The 21,259-nt window shown below is 43.5% G+C and overlaps 1 protein-coding gene across 1 annotated transcript in view; it reads right to left on the bottom strand.

The window, feature by feature from the left end:
* The window catches only part of PHF21A (PHD finger protein 21A), a 215,033-nt gene that overhangs the window by 35,981 nt on the left and 157,793 nt on the right, over nucleotides 1–21,259 (bottom strand). Inside the window, 1 exon segment of the mRNA XM_078148326.1 lies at nucleotides 111–362. Coding sequence (XP_078004452.1) covers nucleotides 111–362 — 252 coding nt within the window.

Raw genomic sequence — 21,259 nt, forward strand, 5'->3', positions numbered from 1 at the left:
AGGATGCCTTCCACCTCCAGAGCTGGGGATGAGCCTGTGAAAATTCCACCTCTCTTGCAGAGCTGAGCAAAAGGCTTACTCCCTCCAGAGAGCTCTCAGCCCAGGCTCACCTGTGATGGGGCGGTCAGGTTAGGAGAGGGGGCAGCTGGTTGCTGCTGGTGGTGGTACTGCTGCTGCTGCTGCTGCTGCTGCTGCTGCTGCTGCTGCTGCGGGAGTGGTGGCAGAGGTGGGAGCGGTGGTGGTGGCTGCTGCTGGGCTGGCGTAAGCTTGTTTTCAGGCTGCGACAACGGCTGTATCTGGAACTTGTCTGGCTGTTCCTGTTTTACTATCAGATTCTTCCGAAGCTGTTCCACGACTCTTTTCTACCAGATAAAGACAAACATCAAAGGTGTTAGAAAATTACCCTGCTGAATCCCCTCTTATTGTATCTCTACTCACATAAACTAGAGACAGCATCTACCTTTGAAGAATTCAAAGCACCTCAAAGGAACAAACATGAAAGATGCAGTTAAGAGACACCGTTTTTAAAAGGAAGGAGAAACTGAGACTTATTAACAAGTTAACGGTGGCTTAAGACAGCCCAGAAAGTCACTGGGGATTATCCAGGAGCAGAACACAGATTTACTTATTTCTGGCCTCCTGCTCTCACCTTGCTCCTGTCCCTTCAATCTACTGATTCTTTTAAAACAACTAAGTCACCAGATGAAATAATTTCTATACTACCCATCGAAAACACATGGCAGATTAAAAAAACGTAAGAATCCCTTGCCCTAGGCAGTTCCTATATAAACTTTCCTAGTTGTACTGTTGGGAAAAAAGAGGAAAATGGCATAGGCCCTCTGAGCAGATATAACAACGTGCTGATAATGGAGGGAGATGGAAGCACGTGATAAGGTTTTCAAATCAAAGTATTTTTAAATTCTCTGGACTTTGTTCAAGTGGAGGAAAATCATTATCAGATGAATCTATTTTTGCACTCACTCATTACACCCCTTGAAGGTCATTTGGAAAGTACTATGTATATGGGGGGCACCAGGGAGGACAGATGTTGAGACCTGACCTCTGGCTCTCTGCTGCTCCTCTTGGCTAGAAGGAAGAATGTCTGAGGGGTCAGACAGATGGGTCTGGGAGAATGTGTAGGCTGGGCTGAACTCATGCATTCCTCAGAGATGGAGTCGGGTTAGGCCTTTCACTCCATGAGTGTGCTAGCCTGGAACATGGACCCTCATTTTTCTGAGGCAGGGGTGAAGAAAAAGAAAGTGAATGAAAAGTACAAAAGCAGAGGTTAGGTGTCTTCCTGTTCATGTTCCCATTCCCATTTAGGGTTCTAGCACATCTTCCTGTACTGTGTACTCCCGGATCCACAGCATTTTTGTTTACATTTTCAAATACTTTAATATTTTCAAAATTAATTCCATCAAATATTCAAAAATTAGCACCAATGTTAAATCCTTATTCCTGAATGACTTTTCAGAAAATGAAATATGAACTAGGGGCCAATTTATTAAAAAGGAAATTCTTGCACACCCTGTAGCGGGCACGTTCAGAGTCTGTGGAAGACCAAAGCGCAAGTGAACCACAATACGGAAGGCTTCTGAAGCCTGAGACTCCCAAACTCTCCGACGCCCATTTCTTCTGCCTGAAAAGAAAAATGATGACAATACCAGACCTTTTCTCTGGAGAGTGGGGGCAGTGGCAAGGGTAATTCAAAATTTTACACGTAGATTTTATTGTTCAGTGGCTGCCAGAACATTTAGACATTTAAGAACTGAATAATTATTTAGAATTGCTTTCAGCTCTCTACCCTCAGACATTAAACATGTTAACAAACTCTCTAAAATGCTACATCAGCAGTTAGCAGAGAAAGGGCTGCTCGAACATTTACAGAAACCAGCTCAAATCAGGGGGAGGGGGGAAATCAAGAGGAAATAATACAAGACCGGTGTGACACCTGCCAAAAAATGAACTCTGAATAAAAACAGCACAGGAGACTAAATAATTACTGTACCAGGCACAAAAGGCAAGAGTGTTTTTCTCTTCTATAGCCATCCTTAGGAAATTCAGTGTGAATGGTGCTCTCCAACTGCCTGCCTAGCTGAAGTAAGCCAGCAGCAAGAGACAATGCAAGGAACTTGCTCACAGAGTGCTATGTCCAACAGAAGGGAACTGTAGGGAAAAGAGGGAGAAAGGGGATAGAGGCTCGAGTACTCCTCAGCCATATGGCTATAGCAAGGTGACAACCAATCAGAGCAAGAGTTAGCCGAGTAGGAGTCAAGTGAGTCACATTGCATTCACAACTGTTCCTCCCCCAGGGCCTGAAACAAAGCCCACAGAAGCTTGGGAAAAACAGGATCCAAATACTCACAAACTTTCATTAGTCCTCCGGAGGGGAAAAAAAGGGAAGAGGAAGAAAAGAAGGAAAGAAAGGGAGCCAAGAAAAGGGGCTACGTCTGCAGCCTGGGCTACGGGGACAGGTCATGGAAGTTGGGAAAAGCTGTTTTGCTTGTAAAGGCCAGTGACAGCAGGTCACAAAGCCCACTCCGAGAGGTGCAGTAAGTATATACTAGGTGGATCTTGGAAGGGGGAGGGGGGTGCAGACAACGGCCAATACTTTTTACGTTTCACTGAAATAAATGTGGAGGCGAATACTGATTGCTACGGGTATTTAAATTATTTTCAACACTGTATATGAAAATACAACTTCAACAGTCCAGGAGTTGGAGGGCTCCTTGGGTTTGGGGGTGGCTGATGTAAATATTTAGTTTAAAGAGTCAAACTCCGGCAGCTGTTTTTTGAAGATAGTCAAACCTATAGTCCTAACATGGGTCAATGCAATGCAGAGAGATCTTCCCCATCCATTTCAGGGCAATCCTGATATGCTTCAGTATACCTTTATGTAGCAGATAAAGAGTGGGGGCAACTTGGAGCTTTAGAAGGTGCATCTGTAATGTACTATGTAAGGTCAGCTGAAGTTCACTAATGTCCCTTGCAAAAGGCATCTTCCTTCTGCCTCCTGAATCTGTAAATATTAATCCTTTTAATCAGAGAAATTATGAGTTTTGCTGGCAGATGGAATGTCTTCTAACTCTTTAATGGCGATAATACTGTTGTAAACAGTTTGACATTTTCAGCATTAGACACATATAAGAAAAACCTTTATTAATCCCTTTGGAGCATCTCTGCACAATCCTGTAGCTATGGGAAAAACCCACTATTCACAAACAGTTCATTTCTTAATCTGGCATTTACAGCCTAATGAGAGTCTAAAGACAGAAAAGACAAGGAGGAGATAAAATGTGGAGATGGGGGTGAGGGAGGAAGAGAAGAGAGAGAGAAGAGAGGGAGAAGAAGGGAGAGAAGGAACGAGGGAGGAAGAGAAAGATAAGGGCTTATCACTTTCCAATCTCGATACATTCTTTATAAAACAATAGGTGGGCCTGCCAGGCCTCTATGCTGGCTAGTAGCAGCCCCCTTCAATCCATCTGTCAAGAGCTGTTCCATAGCCCCAGCATGTAATTCTGAGACCCAGATTCCCTTGACATCCACATCACTAGGTTTCATCAGGGCTTGTTCAGGCAGAAGAGTTCACAGAGCCTCTGACATCCCATGTCACTGTTTCTAAGACAGGTAGCCTTGGTAATCAATATTGTGACATTCAGCGATACTATCATCTTGTTCACATGACAGCAGGCCCAATCTCAAAGAAAAACACATGGAGATTTGTTGGTCCGATTCAGCAGAAAGTCAGGCTGGCTTCTCTGCCGCCTAAGCCAATTTTTCTAGGCTCCTATGCCCTTGTACAGTGTGGAAGCCAGATGGAGGCATTTTTTCCTCTTTAAATCAGGCCACGAACATCTCTCTCAGTTAAGTCTCACAGCTTTGAAATAGGGCTCCTCTACTTGGCCTCACAGGGGACTCAGCAAGGTTTGCTGCTCCCAACCATAGATGTTTTCAGATTTCCACAGGCCCTTCTACCCCACTCAGGACAGCTCTCTCTGCTCCTGCTGCATTCCCTGTTTTATTCTGATTAGGAGCCTAGTACCACTCTCTGCGGGGTCAGCGGGATTGCTTTGCTAAGTGGTGTTGAACACGCTGTTGGGAAATGGAGTGACCAGGGCCGTACTACTACACAGATAGCCTCTTCTTCCTTCCAGTACAACAGCGAAGGCACAGGATAGTGCTGTCGAAGACAATCCTGAAGACCTGGAGAGGGCTGACTGATTTGCTTTAACTTTCCATCATCTCTAGGAAGCCAAAAACTAATCTCACAAGTCTTCACTCCCACAATACGGAGGGATTCTCCCCTACTACTCCAGACAGACCAACCACTCAGACTGAGACAGATAAGGAAAACTCAATTTTGAGCAAGGAGAAAACCTGTAACTGAAGAAACTAATATTTGCTGATGAAGCTAAATTTTACTCCAAGTAAAAACCCTACTGCTGTCCAATGTGAAATTTAATCACTGCATTTATAAATAATACAGAGAGATATCAACACCAAGGCTGTAGAAAGCAGATATGATGACAGTTTCTGGAATACTGTCACATATTTATCCTCTAAAGTGGAAGTTATATGTCCCTGACATAACTCAGCAGTGGCAAAACCACAACTGAAGTAAAATATAAATGTTATCTGGGGGAAAGGAACATATATATGAGGATTCCTCTAACACATGTCATAAAATGCACAGAGTACCTTCGGAAAATGAGATGAACAACACAAAACCAACCCCTTTTAATACAGCAGTATTCAATGAGGAAGCCTGCACTGAAGTTATTAGAAGGAATGCTACAGAGGAGACACACAGTAGGATTCAGATGGAGGAGGAAATGTCTGTGGGAGTAGTTGTAAAAATAGGCTGAGCTAAAAATAATTATACTTTATTCACTTTCTAAGGCTCTAGAAGGTTTTCCCCAAGCTTCTCTGGTAATCATTACAGTTATAGAGTTGGATAAACAGCTTCAATCTTCTCACCAATACCTTCAAAACACCACCTGTTTGCCAGAGGCAAAAGCCATAACTTTTTTTTTGTTGTTATTTTTAAAAAAAGTTTTATTTATGTCTTTTGGGGTTTTTAATGCCATAATCACTTCCCAATATGCTTCCCCTCTGGAATCCATCTTTATAACCAATAAAAACAGTTAATCAAAATCAACCAATAAAGTAACTATATCTAATGGCGTGGTCAGTGTCCCTCACCTGTAGTCAGTCCCCTAGAGAAATAGACTTCATCAGCTGGCCTCTGGAATAAAGGTTCACCACTGCACTTAATCTGAGTCCAAGTGCCTTTTATTTCCCTTTCATTATTAGGAACTCGACATACATATATACATACATACATATACATACTTACATACACATATATATATATGTATTTCCTTATACAGTTAAGAACTGAAAAAGTAGACTGTACATGAAACCATGTATGTAGAGTTTGAGAGTTTTTTTTAATCCTAATTTTAATAGGTTAGTTGGTTCCAACACTGTCCTCTGGTCTGTGTCTCTTAAACTTCCTTCTGCTCTCGTTTACTTTTTTTTTTCAGTCACTCACCAATCAATGGGCATGTATTTCAATTCTTTGTTACAACAAAAATTGCTGCTGTGAATATTTCATTTCTATGAGCCCATCAATATGCCATCCTTTTAAAAAAAAATCTTTATTTTCAGTTCCAAACTCTTTCTCTCTTCCTCTACCACTCATTGAGAAGGTTCTATGAGCCCATCAATATGCTATCCTTTTTTTAAAAAAAAAAATCTTTATTTTCAGTTCCAAATTCTTTCTCTCTTCCTCTACCACTCATTGAGAAGGCAAGAAAAACAAAGCCCATTACAAACATTTATGCTCATCAAAGCAAATTCTCATATTAGCCATAATTCCCAAGAAAGAAAGAGGAAGGAAGGAAAGGAGAACTGCGTTTTGATCTACACGCTGAGTCCATCAATTCTCTATCTGGAGGTGGAGAGTATTTTTCATCATGAGCCCTTTGGAATTGTGACGGGTCGTTACGTTGATCAGAGTTCCTATGTCTTTCAAAGCCGACTGTACAATACTGTTGTTACTGCATAAATTGTTCTCCTGGTTCTGCTCAATTCACTTTGTATCAGTTCATTTAAGTCTTTCAAGGTTTTTCTGATTCTATCCCCTTTACAATTTCTTACAGCACAACAGTATTCCATCACATTCACATACTATAACTTGTTTAGCCATTCCTCAATTAATGGCCATCCCTTCAGTTTCCAATTCTTTGCTACCACAAAAAGAGCTGCTATAAATATTCTTTTACATATGAGTTCTCTTCCTCTTCTTTGAAGTATAAACCTAGTAGTTTTTTTCACTGGGTCACAGGGCATTACACAGTTTGACTTCTATTTGTTTACTTTTTAAATGATTTATTCATGCTCCTTTCTTCCTTTATTTTTAAAACACAAGTGCCACTATCACTACCCCACTGATCCTCCTCTCCCCAAAATAAAAACCTTCCTCTGTAACAAATTAGTATGTTTACACAAAATAGATACAGTGGCTGAGTCTGAGAGAGGTGGGAAGCATAATAATCTTCAATCTCTTGAAGTTATGACTGGTCACTGTGATGATCATAATCCTTAAATCTTTCACATTATAAAGTTGTACTTTACAATGTTGTAATCACGATATAAATTGTTCTCTTGGTTCTGCTCATTTCACTTTGCATCAGTTCATCTAAGTCCTATTAGGCTTCTCTGAATCTGTTGTTTTCACAATTTCTTGTGGCACAATAATAGCCCATTATATATACCATAATTTTTTCAGGTGCTCCCTACAGAAGCATTTTAGCAGTATTTTCATTTACATGACGGCAGTCATTGTGTATATGCTTCTACTGGTTCTGCACTTACTCCATTTTGTATCGGTTCATGCAAATCTTCCTATGTTTCTCTTAATTTTTCAAGTCTGTCACCTAATCCCATCTTATATCACATGGTATGCAGGACATGTTCTCTACTGAAGTAGGCTCACAGATTTAGAACTGAAAGGAACCTTAAGCATTCTTCTAGTCTATCCCCTTTTATTTTACAGATGAAGAAACTGAGGCTTCAAAAGGTTAAGAGAGTTTCCCAACGTCATAGATACTAGGTAGCAGAACTGGGGCTGGAAACCAAGTTCTTTAACTTCAAAACTCTTTTCACTATAGTATGGGTCCCTACCCACTTAGGATCATTGATGTTTTCGTTTTGGAAAGAATAACTTGCTTAAAAAATATTAACAAAAGATGAATTTAAAATTTTATGATAGTTCTGCTGATAATTGTAATCCGTGCTTCCAGAGATTTAGATTTTGTCTGGTCTTTAATATTTGGGAAGATAGACAACACTTTTTTCAAAAATCTCGCTTTCTTTAAAATGCCTTGGACTTTACGTAAGTGAATTATGTAAAAGTAACAGTTTGAATGATCTAGGTAATTTTTTTTCCTGCAAGGTCAAGATTCTCTGGATGGATGTTTAACAGATGATGGAGAATGATGTTGATTAAATGAGCTTATTTTATTTAAACAATATTCTTTGGAGTTTATTCTTTCTTTGATTAAAAAAAATGCTGGTATTTGCATCAATGGGTTTTACATCCCATCTCCATCGGGAATTAGACCTTTTATTCTTACTCTCATCTCCACAGGGAATTATGCTTTATTTGATACTGACTGAAATGCAGTTTACAATTTTCTATTCAAGTTTATTTACACTTTAAAAGGTAAACTCTCTTCCTCCCCCAACATTTGCCTCTAAAAACACTGATGGTCAAGTTTCGCCAATCTTGGGACCCTCCGAGGAACCTAAAGACCATCCCTACTTGGTCTAACACAAGCAGCAGCTAATCTACTCAAGAGAGGCAAGGCACCTCAGGGAAGCCTACATATCCCAACATGCAGTGTAAAACGTTACTGGGAGCAAAAGAGAATGCTGTATGCTGGGAAGTGTAGTCTCTCATTACAAGCTGGTTTTTTTTTTTTTTAAAGGCTACAGTGGTCTAAAACTTAACTGTCTTGCTTCTGCCTTACAGCACTCTACTGAGGCACTTTAGCAGGACAGGCACAAAACAGTACTTCGGGGCATCAGTTAAATTGATGCGACATTTCTCTTCACTGCCAAAAATGTTCTAGCAATACAATTTTTTCAGAAAAGATATTTTTTCCTCTGTTAGAGGCTTCAAACACCGTTTCCAAAAACTTAGAAGCACAACCAAAAGGTCAGGATTAGGAAAGTAAACGTTCAATCTCGCTTTTCTGCTTGAGAATCAAACCTGCTCTAGAAAGCCTTTTCTATGCAGGCTGAGTCTCTTCAAGTGCAGCCCGGATTTCCAATGGCTCCATAGTGGGTCAGGGTCACAAGGCACTGACTCCCTAAAATAGAAGCCAATTTAAATGTAACCTGACTTAGCCAAAGGCCTTGTGGATTGTAAACAGTCAGAGAGCAGAAGAAAAAGCCACCATAAATCGCTGAGCACGATACGGTTTAGATGCTAGCTGGTACAAAAGAATGCCAGAATCCTCCCTTTGTTTGTCTCCTAGTGAGTTGTGACAGAGGTTATTAATTTGCACATTAAACATAGCTCTGGTTCAGGCAAATGCGTGCCCCCTTTGCAACCCATCTGTTACTAGTACTACTGTATGTGCTCAGCAACCATCATCATTCATAACTCTGCAGCTCCTCCCCCACCTTCACAGGAAACCTTGGCCACGCCAGCACTGGCCCAGGCAGGGCAAGAAAGGCTCTCATACTCCTGTCCCAAAGCTGCGATAATTTTTTCCATGAAAGAATGACATTAGGAGATGGCTGCAAAGCAGTTTACTCTGAATGTTAAAATACGGTTCAAGAACAGCAATGGTAGCACATTTTTAAAAATGAAACCGTGTGTGAGTGCGTGCGCACGTGCCCGTGTGTGCATGTGCATGTGTGTGTACGTGTGTGTGTGCGCGCGCACACACACAGAGAATACTGCAGACAGAAACAGCTTGTTTTCTTTCTTCTTCAAACCTCGGAACCAATTTGAAATTACAGTGAGAAACTTCTATGTTGACAGACACTCAGGGCAGAGGCTGATCCGACTGATCAGACCAAGTTCTGATGCAGAGTTGTGCCCCCTCTGAAATAAGTCTCTTCTCCCAAGGCCAGTACGTTTTTATAAATGGTAAAGTGCTTGCATTTTAAATCTATTTTATGGGTTGATTTAAAAAAAGGAAAAAGAAAACCACTAGATGCATGTAGAAGGGCACTGTACTTCAGACTACAACTAGCAATTAGACATAGCAAAGGTAGTGTCTTAGTTACGCAAAATGAACTATACAGAAAATACCATACACTGAAATATAAACATGGATGCTTTTTACTGCAGCATTTCAACAAGGCAAGCCTTAAAAATCATTAAAGACAGAAATGCCCCGTGGGGATATATTTGAATAACTATACTCTGGTCTATCCCAAATATACTTTGGGTGGTTAATAAATAATAAATTATTATTATCAATACTAGAGCCAAAATAAAAGGTTTCTTAACCCCCAGCATGAGGGCTTCTTAGCACTACAAAGAACTCTCCGTCTGAGCTGTTAAATTTATTACTAAGTATCTGCACAATCATTTCAAGAGAAAAATGGATAGTGTTATAAACATACTTTCTGACAAGACCCCACATAAAACAACACAGAAGGAGCAATTCCTTCACCTCCGTATGTGGCCAAGATGACTGACGCTTAACTCCAGGGATTGGATCTTGGAGGACATGTGACTGAGAATGCCTTTCACTATCCTATGGTAGAATGATTTCCTCATACAAGAGATTGCAGAAACCTGAATGTGTCCTTTAGAACCTCAGAGGTGGGTTGTTTGTTTTACATCTTTTGTCAGGAGCTGTTTTATTAAAGGTTGAAGACAATTTTGAGCAGGGTAGAGGAAAGGGACAACCATTCAGTCTCTTCAGGGATAAAAGCTGTATTATGTTAAATTTTCAAATATTTCATAAAACCTTAACTGAAGGGGAAAAGGTATTTTTACAAGCTAAAAAAATGTCAAGATTTAATCTCTCAAAACTGTATAAATGCGGTTAAAGACTTCACAAAATAAGATATGAAGGACTCTTCAGGATAGGAGCAAACAGAGTAAAAATGTTTTCTTTGCAAGTAACGACTGTTTCCTTCTTTGTCCTTAGATCCTCAGCACCTCGCATCATGTCTGGTACGAATGCCTTTTGACTGCCTCATTCCCGTGCTGGGTCTTCTGGATCTCACAGAAGGTGTAACCTCCCTGAACATCTCCCTGCCCCTCACCTCCCTTTGCTGAGGTCGGTGTAGGAGAGGGCCCATACACTGAAACATTAGGAGCACCCCCCCGACTGCTGAGTGGGAGGCTTGACAGAGGCTGAGGGTGAACCATTGGCATCACTGGGTTTTAAGGGTTCCAAAGAGCTCGATGCCCAGTGTCTCATCTGCTTTCTTAAGAATCATGCAACAGAACAGCAAGAATGCCGCCTTGTCCTTGAATGGACCCTGATGTCCTTTGCCCTGGTCTAAGCCTCGCCCTTGCCCTCGCCCTCATTTCTCACTGGATCCTCCTCTCCATGGGACAGATGAGGAAACGTGAGGATGCGAGTGGCCTGAGCAAAGCTCCCGGCCTTTATTTCCACCCCTGACCTCTCTCAGGGTGGAAGGGAGCTTCCTGCCTGCTCACTACAACTAGAGACCCTGGGGGCAGCCCTTTGGTTTACGAAGTGGCAGTTACTGGGTTCCCTGGATACCCCATCTTTCATTCTACATCAAGCTGTACCAGACTTCTGTTTCTTTGAATTCCCTGTTCACTGTTTCTTACAGGGCAAGATCTTACTACATGCCTATCTATGCACCGTAGGTTCAGCCATTTTCCAGTCGATGAGTACCTACTTTCTCCCTCATTGTTTGCTACCACAAACATGCTGCTAGCAATGTTTTGGTATATGTACATGGGGCTTTCTTCTTGTCTGACTTCCTTGGGGTCTAGAAACAAGCAGGAAGCTCTTGAGGTCAGCATGTATGGAAAGTCCTAGCTGCTTTCCCACAACCACCCCGTGAGGCAGGCACCGCCCGCATCTTCGCTCCAGTGTGACCCGTACAGACAGCTGGCCGGGAAGCCAGGAGGCCCTGCCTGGGTTAAAGTCCTATTCCGTGACCCACTCTGGCTGGGTGCCCCTGGCAAAGGCACATCGGCTCTCAGGGCTCAGAGACAGTGCCGGCCAGCACAGCTAGCAGGACTCACTTCACCTAAGAGGTGGGAACCAATGTCACTTTCCCTTTCCAGATAGAGGACAGGGAAGGGAAAAGGAAAGGGAAGAGCTTTCACCTCAGGGTCCAGAACGTTTATTATTCTGCTTCTCATTTGGGGCCTTGGGGGCAAATTCATCCTTTGTCAGTTGCAAGAACTGGGGGAGGGGGTGCCCTTGGTTTCCATGTGCATTTGGACACTTCTAGGAGAGGGTAGAGGACCCGGGCCAGGTGGACAGAATTAGGCTGTCAGCTAACTCAATTTATGACTTGGGGAAGGTCAATTAACCTGAGGAGGTCTCAGTCTCCTCATCTTTAAAGGAATGAGGTGTGCTTAGGTGATCTTCAAGGTGCTGACCAGTTTAAAAATCCTGACAGCAAAGCAACCTTCTACCAGGGATCTATTAAAACAACAACAATGACAACATCAACTCAGTGTTCCCAAGGAACACCCTGGGGTCAGTACAGATTAATCTCAATCTCCAAAACCTTCTATTTCCACAGCACTGTACAATGAGCCCTGACATTAATAATAATGACCCAGAGGCTGAGCAGGAGCCTTCAATTACCAAAGAATGGTTAAATTAAGTTCACTAAGGCAGGCAATTGGAACCACAAATTTTAGTATGATTTTCAACAAGGTGCTGAAGCAAGAGAGTTTTCAGGTTTATCCACAGTTAATTAGAAAATTCAATTAGCATTCTGTTTAATCAAGGTTTATAATAATAAACGAGTTGGAGGAAATGAATTTAAAAATAAGATGTAAAGAACCGATGGTGCAGCGATAAATGCTCAGGAGCCAGAGTTGAAATGCCTCCATGGGATGGTGGTCCTACCCCTTGTGAAGGCTGTACCATCTCAGCAGGCGGCTCACCCTCTCTGGGCCTTAGCTTTCCTTATCTGGGAAAGGAGAGGCTCGGATGGGGAGGCCACGGAGGTCTTTTTGAGCTCTCAATCCTATGCTCCTGTAACATAAACAGCAAGGAAATGATTCCAGAAATAAGTGCACTTATTCACTCCACAAATGCTTATGAAATGCCTACTTCATGAAGGCACAGTCTCGACTCTGAGGCGGAAACAAAGATAAGTCTGACACGATATCCAAAGCCCTTCCGCCTTTGAACCTGTGATATTGTGCTTCTCCTGCAGGCAGCTCACCATCAAGGCAGGGTGAGGGGAGGAAGAAGGGGGACAGCACACTGGAATGTGTAACGCTGACTAGGAGATAAATATCCACTAACTAAATGACCTATGACCAAAGAAATGTTTGTTTGGCTAAAACCAAGTGTCTGAAGATGAGGCGAGCGGTGGCCTCTTGCCTGTTCATGCACTTCATCCATTCATTCATCATAAGTGTGAAGTGTCTTGCACATGCAACAGTGTGCACACAATACAACTATGGAAATGGAAAAAAAAAGGTTTCAAAATGTTACATGACTGTGCCAACTGTACCAGAGAGTCTCAAAGTACTTTAGAGATAATTAAGCCATCTGACATCTCAGTGAGACAATCTTCAGCCTAGCTCTGGACATCAACACTGAACAGCACCAACTCTTTCCACAGTTGCTGAGAATCCCTTGTTCTCCACCTTTGCCCCACTGGACCTCTGCAGCATTCAACAATGCTGCCTGCCCTCTCTTCCTGGATACCATCTCTCTGGAGCACACTGGTTCTCTTCCTACGTGTCTGACCACGACTTCTCAACCTCCTTGCCTGGATCTTCATTTATGTCCTACCCACTGACTATGGGTGTGCCCCAGGCCTTCTCTTTCCTTCTCTATCTGCACCAGCTCTTGTACTTGGCAGCCTCCCTGCCTCCCACAGGTCCTATGACCATGTCTGTGCTGATGACTCTCAGATCTGGCTCTAGCACCACTAGCCAGTGGGTTCTCCACTTTGTTTCCACACTCAACTCCTCATGTGTCCAAGCAGTTGGCAGATTTTGTTTTTATCTCCACAATGTCTCTTACATGAGTACTCTGCTCTGCCACCACCACCCACCACCACCCACAGCCACCACCCACAGGTAGGCCCTCCTCAGTTCTCACCTCCTTTCTCTACCACAACTCTTGCCCCTCCCTGATCCATCCTTCACCCAGTCACCAAAACAGTCTTCTTACAATGTAGGTCTCACCGTGTCTTCCCCTGGTCAAGAAGCTCCGATGGCTTCCTATTCCTCTATCAACTCCTCTGACACTTAATGCTCAGTAGCTCCTGGCCTCTTGAGATTTTTCTAGACTTCTTACATTTTACCTTCATCCATGCCACAGTCCATCCTGACACACCAGCTCTCCCTCACACACAATGCTCCATCTCACACCTTCATGCCTTTGGGCGTCCCGTGTGCCTGGCCTATACTCCCTCCTCTCTGCTGCCTCTGGGAACTGCCGGTTTCCTTCAAGATCCAGCTCAAGTGCCACGTTCTACGTGAAGACATTCCTGACACCCCCACCAGCTGCAAGTGTCCTCTCCCCCCAAGAAACCTCATGTTCATCTTGTACCTGTCCTCTCTCTCTCTCTCTCTCTCTCTCTCTCTCTCTGTCTCTGTCTCTCTCTCTCTCTCTCTCTCTCTCTCTCTCTCTCTCTCTCTCTCTCTCTCTCTCTCTCACACACACACACACACAGCTTTTCTCCATTAGAAAATAAATGCCTTAAGAGCACAACCAGAGTCACTTCTGTCTGTGTCCCCAGAACTTAGCACAGCATGTGCCATGTCGCGGATGTCTAATAAATGTTTGCTGATTGCCTCATACGTTGATGAACAGGGATCAGTTTCCCTAACACCAAAAGGCAGCTCTCTCTGGAGAAGAACATAGTAGTCATTTAAATTGTTCCATAGCAGAGGGCAGAAAGTGAAGAAGAATCTTGCTGAAGCTGACCAGGGAGTGAGAGGAAGCCAAATCTATGTACAAGGCTTGGCATTTGACCAGGATACTATGTATCCCATGACTAAATGATCTGTAAAGCACTCCATAGGTATTCTCATCCTATTGAGTGCTGGGTAAAGTTCAGTGTGTAGGGTTGCACCTCTCTCTCTCTGCCCAGCACCTTTGGTCATGAGAACGGACTACAAAGATCCAGAGACAGACAGCTTCTCAACAAGCTGCTAAGAGCACCTGCCCTACCCATAGGCTCTCACCGCAACACTGACCCAGCCTAAACCTGCTTAGTTTAAGAAAACAAACAAAATATTAAATCATTCAATTTATGCAAGAAAAAAGGGCATTTATGTGAAGAATGACTAGGGCAGGCTTCTTAGAACCTAGTCTTTTGAGTTAAACCTAAGTAAACCGAGAAGAAATCATTTCCTTCCAACAACTTCCTTAATGAATTGATGATTTTAAAATGTCAAAGTAATAATAATGTCTAGCAATGATATCTCTTACTTTTCTATCCATTATTGTACATATGAGGTAAGCTAGGGGCAGTTATCACGACTTATCCACATGCTATAGATGAGGAAGGTGAATCACAGAAAGGTTAAGTACTAGGAGGCAGAGAGGGGGTCCTCATTACCACATGCCCCACCCAGTGCCTAGCTTTACACGGGGCTTTACCCAGAGCACATGCTTCACCAAGTCCAATCCATTCAAGGAAGGAATGTAGTAACTTGCCCAAAGCCACTTAGCAGCAGAGCAAGAACTGAAACCCGGATCTCCTGGATTCTCAACCACTGGCTTCTCCCCAGCCCCTGGAGGTGGCCGCAGCTGGGTCAGTAAGTGGGAGTCCCTTCTTCCAAGTACCACCATGGCCTGATATGCTGTCATCGAAGCCCCCCTTTCTTTCAGATGAGCAAGGATATATTACCCTGGAGCTCTCCTGGTCTGAATCACGCTCTTCTCTTGCTGCTCTATGGAGCGGAAAGGGCCGATTTTAGATCTACTGAAACCCTTCCACCCTTAGAGCACATGCCATAATTCTAACACAATTACTACCCCTGAATCAATAAAAGAGAATTTGGTACCATTTGGGTCTTCAAGAACTTCATGGCCATTCAAATGTAAATAATCTGAATTTTATTTATTAATGGATTTATCTAATTACTGCAAAAAAATTCTATCTCTTGTTCTCTTTTTCATAAAATATCAGTGTCCCTCCTGCTACATCTGGCTGCCCTGCCCCTCCTGATCACCCCAAGGAGGATGGCTCCATCAACAAGGGCTGCTGGGTAAGTGACACGGCCCTCGTCCCCGCTTAGTCTCCACAGGCCTAACGCAGGTGATGCTGACTTTACTTATCTCAGGAGGTTGCGCAGCCTTGCCAAGAGCAGTTACACGTTTTAGATTTCGTAAGAACAAGATGTCAGGGGTGTACTTGCTGTTGTATCAGTCTGCAACACCGTATTTCAACTCTATGCTGAGCTGGCAAAAACACTAAATCAACCCAGCTCAGCCTCCCCTTTGGACGCTTGGGAAGCAGGAAGCCTGAGCAATGCTGGTGAGCAACACAGCAGCCTCCTGCCACGCAAATTTATCTACTTATCACACCCCTTCCATGTCTCCTGTTCTCTTCTTTCCTTTTCTGTCTCTGGCCTCCACAGATGCTTTTCCCCTACTGGAGATTTCGGTGGCATTTTCCAAGAAAGGACATAAGGATCTAACTGTGTCCCAAGCCCACAGAGGCGTAGATAATCTCAGAACCACATGCAGCTCCTGGGAGGAAGGCCCAGCTGTCAGACAGCACTCACGCTTCCTACAGTTTGCTCAGCTTGGGCCCTGGGAACAGAAAAAGCCCACTGCTTCCATTTCTGTTAGCAGAACCAGTTCCATTAATGGTGGCTGGGAAGATAGGGCAAGTATATTAGTTATCTGATGGACACAATGGGGCAGACTTGATTGTATGCAGTCTGTTGGCAAAGCCACTAATCAGGAGGAAAAGAAAATAGAACAAATTGAGTGGAAGAGAGGAAGTGACATGAAGGCACTGTGGTCAACAAGTTGGTGTTCTCAGGGTTTCCTAAGTGAATCCCCTACCCAGGAAGGAGGCCTTTCCCTCCAGGATATGGTTCCTGCTTCGGCTTCAGTGCCCAGCTGTCTGATGGTTGTTGGGGACAGTTCTCCTGTCGTGATTTTAGGCAGTGCAGCCTCTGCTCCCAGGTTTAGCAAAGATCAGACCCCTTGTCAGTGTCGGTGCAGGGAGAGCAAGATAGAGTACTCAAGCAGTTCATTTTTCTTTATAATTACACTCCATTAACCTTCCACATGAGAGCTCCCCTGTGCTTTCACACCAGCAGCACCGACTGGCTGCGTTTGATAAGGCTCTGCAGAGCCGGCGCGACCACCACACGGCACAAAAGGAGTCCCTGCATACTGCCGACTTAAGCAGAAGCCCAACGCCGCTCCATGCCTTACTGGCAGACATGTTACAGCACCACACCAAAAAGCACAAAGCTGGAAATTGGGCAAATAAATGATGGGGAGCTACACACAAAGGGAATATGGCAAGACTCCGGAAAGTCTTCATCACACCAAAACAAAGCACTAATTATCCTTCTTCAGCTTTGATGCTCCGCATCCTACGATGAAGAAGGGCTCTGGAGCACGAAAGCATTCAGGGACACAGAAGAATGTGACACTTGTGTAATTAGATCATCTTAGTGTCTAAGCTGTGTGATGCCAGAGGTCACTGACCTGCTGCAACTCCTCCTCCTGATGCACTGCTCACTAACTTTTTTGGGGAAAAAACCAAACTGTTTAACAGGCAGCACTAGATCTTTTTTGACAGTTGCTATGTAAATGACAGCTTTTTCTGAAAGAGAGACTTATTGCGTTAATAAATAGTGCCTCTGAGATTTTTAAACTCTTTGCCAAATACATTGTTTTTCCATATGTGCAAAGGTAGATTAGTGTTTTTCTACCCTGAGCAAAGGCTACAGGCACATGCTTTTACCGATAAACTGGAAACCAATTTCGGAAGTAGACACTGAATGCAACTAATCTTGACTAGAATCCAAGCCATTTAAGAAACAATAGGTACTTTAATTACAACCTGCCTTAACAAATGTATAAAATGGTGTAATGGCATTCAACTTTAGTGCCATCTAAGAAAAAAGTTTTCCCATCCCAAGCTTTCTTGTACTGTTTCGAGATGAAGTCTTTGACAATGTGGCTCATGAACTTCCTCGAGGTACAGAGGAACTACTTACTGCTTTAGACACCCCGGGTCCAGGAGTTAGCACAATCTGACGATCAGAGTGTACAGTGAAGCAACTCCAGCGGCAGGCCTTTCCATTAATCTGTTGAGGAGGCTGTTCTTGGCGGATAGGAAACTACAGCCAATTTCTGTTTTTGAAAAGTCAAGAGATGCTAAGGACACCCTGAAAATGTTTGGCAGTCACCTTTGGGTCGATTTCATATTATGAAGGCTGATGATGAAATTTAGGAGTTATCCTCCCTTCTCTACTCCCCAACCCCCTTTCTGTTGCATACTGCTCGAAGCTAAGTGATTCGGAATTTTTAAAGTATATTTTAACTTCACTTAATACTATAATGTATTCTGTGTTTTTGTCACAGTATCCCCTTCTCAAAACATATAAAATGAATGCCTGTAATTTCAGAGTGAGTAATTTTTAGGGCCTCAATGATCAGAGTGTGTGTGTGTGTGTGAGCGTGCACTACTAGTGGCATGTTACAGCATACACAGCAAAGATAAGGAATAACACCTGTCACCAGGTAAATGAAGACAGTTCCATCTCTGGAAAGGTGGGGGTGCCTCCTTCTGCTTTGTGGGAGGGTAGCACCCTGGACAGTCACATTTCTAAGTCATTTCTCAGGAATAGCCCATTATGAACACAGCTACATTAAAATTCTACTCTTTACATGCATGTTGAAAATCAGGCCAATCTACCTGTTCCAGTTCTGCCGCTCTGACTCATCAACTGCACCATCTGTTGACATTCGCTGCCTGTCTCCCTGTGCTGGGCAGACCTGCTTCCTGTGGCAAACTCCTTTGACAATTCCACCCCCTGTCCCTGGCACCAGGCCCTCTGAGCAAAGCCCTGTAAAAGGACTTCAGTCAGCTGGAGTCAGCACTTACTCTCCCTCCTAGCGTGCCCTGGAGCCAAAAATGATAGCTGCTGAGGCCCGGGTGTATGCTGGTCAGCTCTGAACTCAGCATTTGAGACACATGAGGAAAATGAAAGCACGGTTTGGCCTCTGTTACAGCATTTTAAAAACATCAGCAGCCATCAGTCCAACACACAGGGATACACATGTCCTACTGTGGCAAGAGGCTGAAAGATTGCTGAATCCCAGCGGACAAAAGCAGGCACTGCAAAAACAAACCATTCTGGCCTTCTTTGTTTTAAGGATTGGCAACTTGATTCATAGCTGGGCTCCCATCTGTGTTATCAGCACAAATTTAAAGCAGGATTGGAAAAGGTTCCTGGTACAGAGTTTGAATCGTTCACAGCCATCAATCTGCCTTGCCGTCTTGCCTGTACTTTGCCAAACACTTTTTCATCTGAAGACTGAAATGAGGCTGGGGCCATGAAAAAAGTGGCTGGTATCGTAGAGATGAAAATCAATCAATTAGCAACATTTATTGCAGGCCCTATTGTGGGAAGTGGATTGTATCAAATGCAAAGAGAATTAGGCTTAGAGTCATGTGATCTAGGTTTGAATTCTGGTTCCGTCACTAACTAGTCACATGACTATGGGTCATGATAATTAATATCCCTCAGCCTCTGTTATCTCATCTGTAAAATGAGCTGACCTACCCCTCAGGGTTGTAGTAAGAAAAAAAAAAGTAATCTGTAAACTTAAAAGTGCTATATAAAGGTACGCTGAGCATTACTGTTGTTGTTATTATTATTATTTACTATGAGGCAGTGTAGAGTAGAGGATAAAGAGATGGCTCAAAGCCAGGAAGCTGTGAGTTCAAGTTCTATCCACGACACATCCTGGTAGCTATGTCGCCCCTAGATAAGTCACTTGGTCTCTTACTGATCAAGGCAATTCTCTAACACTATAGCTTGCAAAGAAGGCAGTCATTTACCAGTGATGGAAGAAATTCCTCCCTAGGAGGTCCTTATGAGAATCAAACCAAATGTGTGGGCCAAGGGCCACCACCATTTCCACAATTAGAGGCAGATCCGGAAAACTCCTGAAGCTCACAAATCTATTGGCAGACATGAGACAACTGCAAAATACTTTTACTAAGCATCGGATCAATAAGCATAAACTAATGCAGTATAAGCTGAGCCCCTGAGTCTGAGAAAAGCAGTGAAGAAGGAAAAGCAGTGTACTATGTTGGAGAGAACCCTGGGGGGAAGGCAAAGGCAAATGAGCCCACCGAGGCTCCAACCCCAGCAATCCCTTTCATCTACAGAAAGAGAAAGCTGTTGTACTCAGTTGCTGCCAGCACAAGCGGGGTCAAACACAAAAAGTGCCGACAGAGACAGAGGAAACATCGCGGGTCAGGTTTTGTGGGACACGAGGGCTTTGGAGAGGTGTTGGCAAGGAAGACTGAGAAAGATGCTGTCTGTAAGACTAAGGGCAGGATCCAGGTGAGCAAATCATAAATAGGAACTTTGAGAAAAGGCTCTGGCCAACCACCAGGCAGGCGCCAAAACAAAGATGATGACAAATGCACACTACTTATTGTGTGCTGGCTTCTACAGGCTAACAAATGATTATTTAGGAGCAAAATGTAACCTATAGGAATTTACTAGCTACCCGGCTCACTTTTAACAAGCATGTTCCAAAATGCCTGTTGTTTTGCTGCGCTGTGTTATTTTTATAACGGGAAGAGGGGTGCACGGGGCGCTCAAGGAGGACTAGCACTTCTGGCATGAGGGCTTGCTGAGCTCTTTTCAGGGCTGTTCACCCCTCTTTGGTAGCCTCCTCCACCTGACTGTCACCGGTGGCTCCAAGAAGCTATAGCATGCAGTGACCACACCCTGGTAAACCATCTCAGCAGGTGGGCTAACCCAGGTTGAGGGTAACTGGCAGGCATCAAACCTGTTGTAAGTTAGAGGGGTGTCTACCCCAGGCATGTGCAGACCTCCCTCCCGGCAGAACGGGTAGATGAGAACAATTTGTTCCAAAGGCCACAAAGGCGGCCGAAGCAGGTGCTGTGGAGCGCTTCGAGCTTGGTCAAGCATCAAAGACGCCAAGGTCATCCACTGCACCCCGAGACATCTCCGGTCATTTTGACTTTGGTTCTGCCGCAGGAAGACAGCGTGAGGCTGATGACTCTGCACAACACTGCCCCACTTAAATCCAATTTATGCACGAGTCAAGACATCATCCCATGATGTCACTGGTCCTCTTTGAATACAGAGGGCGAACACCGATAAAGGGAAGGGAACAAAATGAGTCTATAGGGAGTTCAGAAGGAACTAAGCAGGAGAAGGGGAGAAAAGTGCCATGCTGATACAGAGTGAGTAACTATCGTTTTGATTTTCATTATTATCATTATCAGTAGTAATGATTAAGGGAAAACTGATATTTTTTTTTGCTTTCCAAGGGATTCATCTAGAGGTGTGACCTATAACCAGAAAAATATGGCATATATGAAAATCCATGCAGATACAACAAGCTCAAACATATTTGACAATGACAAAACTAAGGATCCAGTATTTTCCTCAAAATTTCCATAACTTAATCAGGTCTCATAAGGGAGCCCAGATTTTCTACCCTGCCAATATCATTAATGTGAACAATGCGAGTTGAACATGCCGCTACTTCTATTACACGTTTTTTAGTTTTCCTTTAATGGTAATTTTATGACCCAGCCCCAAATACTACCTCCTTCATGAAGCCTCTCCTGATTCCCCAGTTAGAAATGACCTTTTAAGCAAAGCAACTAGGAAAAAACAACCTATCAACTAGAAAGATATCTGTATTCAATATCTAAGAAAAGGGTCTGAAATCCTGAGAATTAACACAAATACGTAATTCATGTGCAAACAGTGCATGCCCAAGACCAAAAGCCAACAGACAGTTCTCAAAGGCACTGCAAACTATTAACAATCCAGTGAAGTGCTCCTGTA

This window comes from Phascolarctos cinereus, unplaced genomic scaffold (genome assembly GCF_003287225.1).
Source record: "Phascolarctos cinereus isolate Bilbo 61053 unplaced genomic scaffold, phaCin_HiC Scaffold_9;HRSCAF=440, whole genome shotgun sequence".
Taxonomy (NCBI): domain Eukaryota; kingdom Metazoa; phylum Chordata; class Mammalia; order Diprotodontia; family Phascolarctidae; genus Phascolarctos; species Phascolarctos cinereus.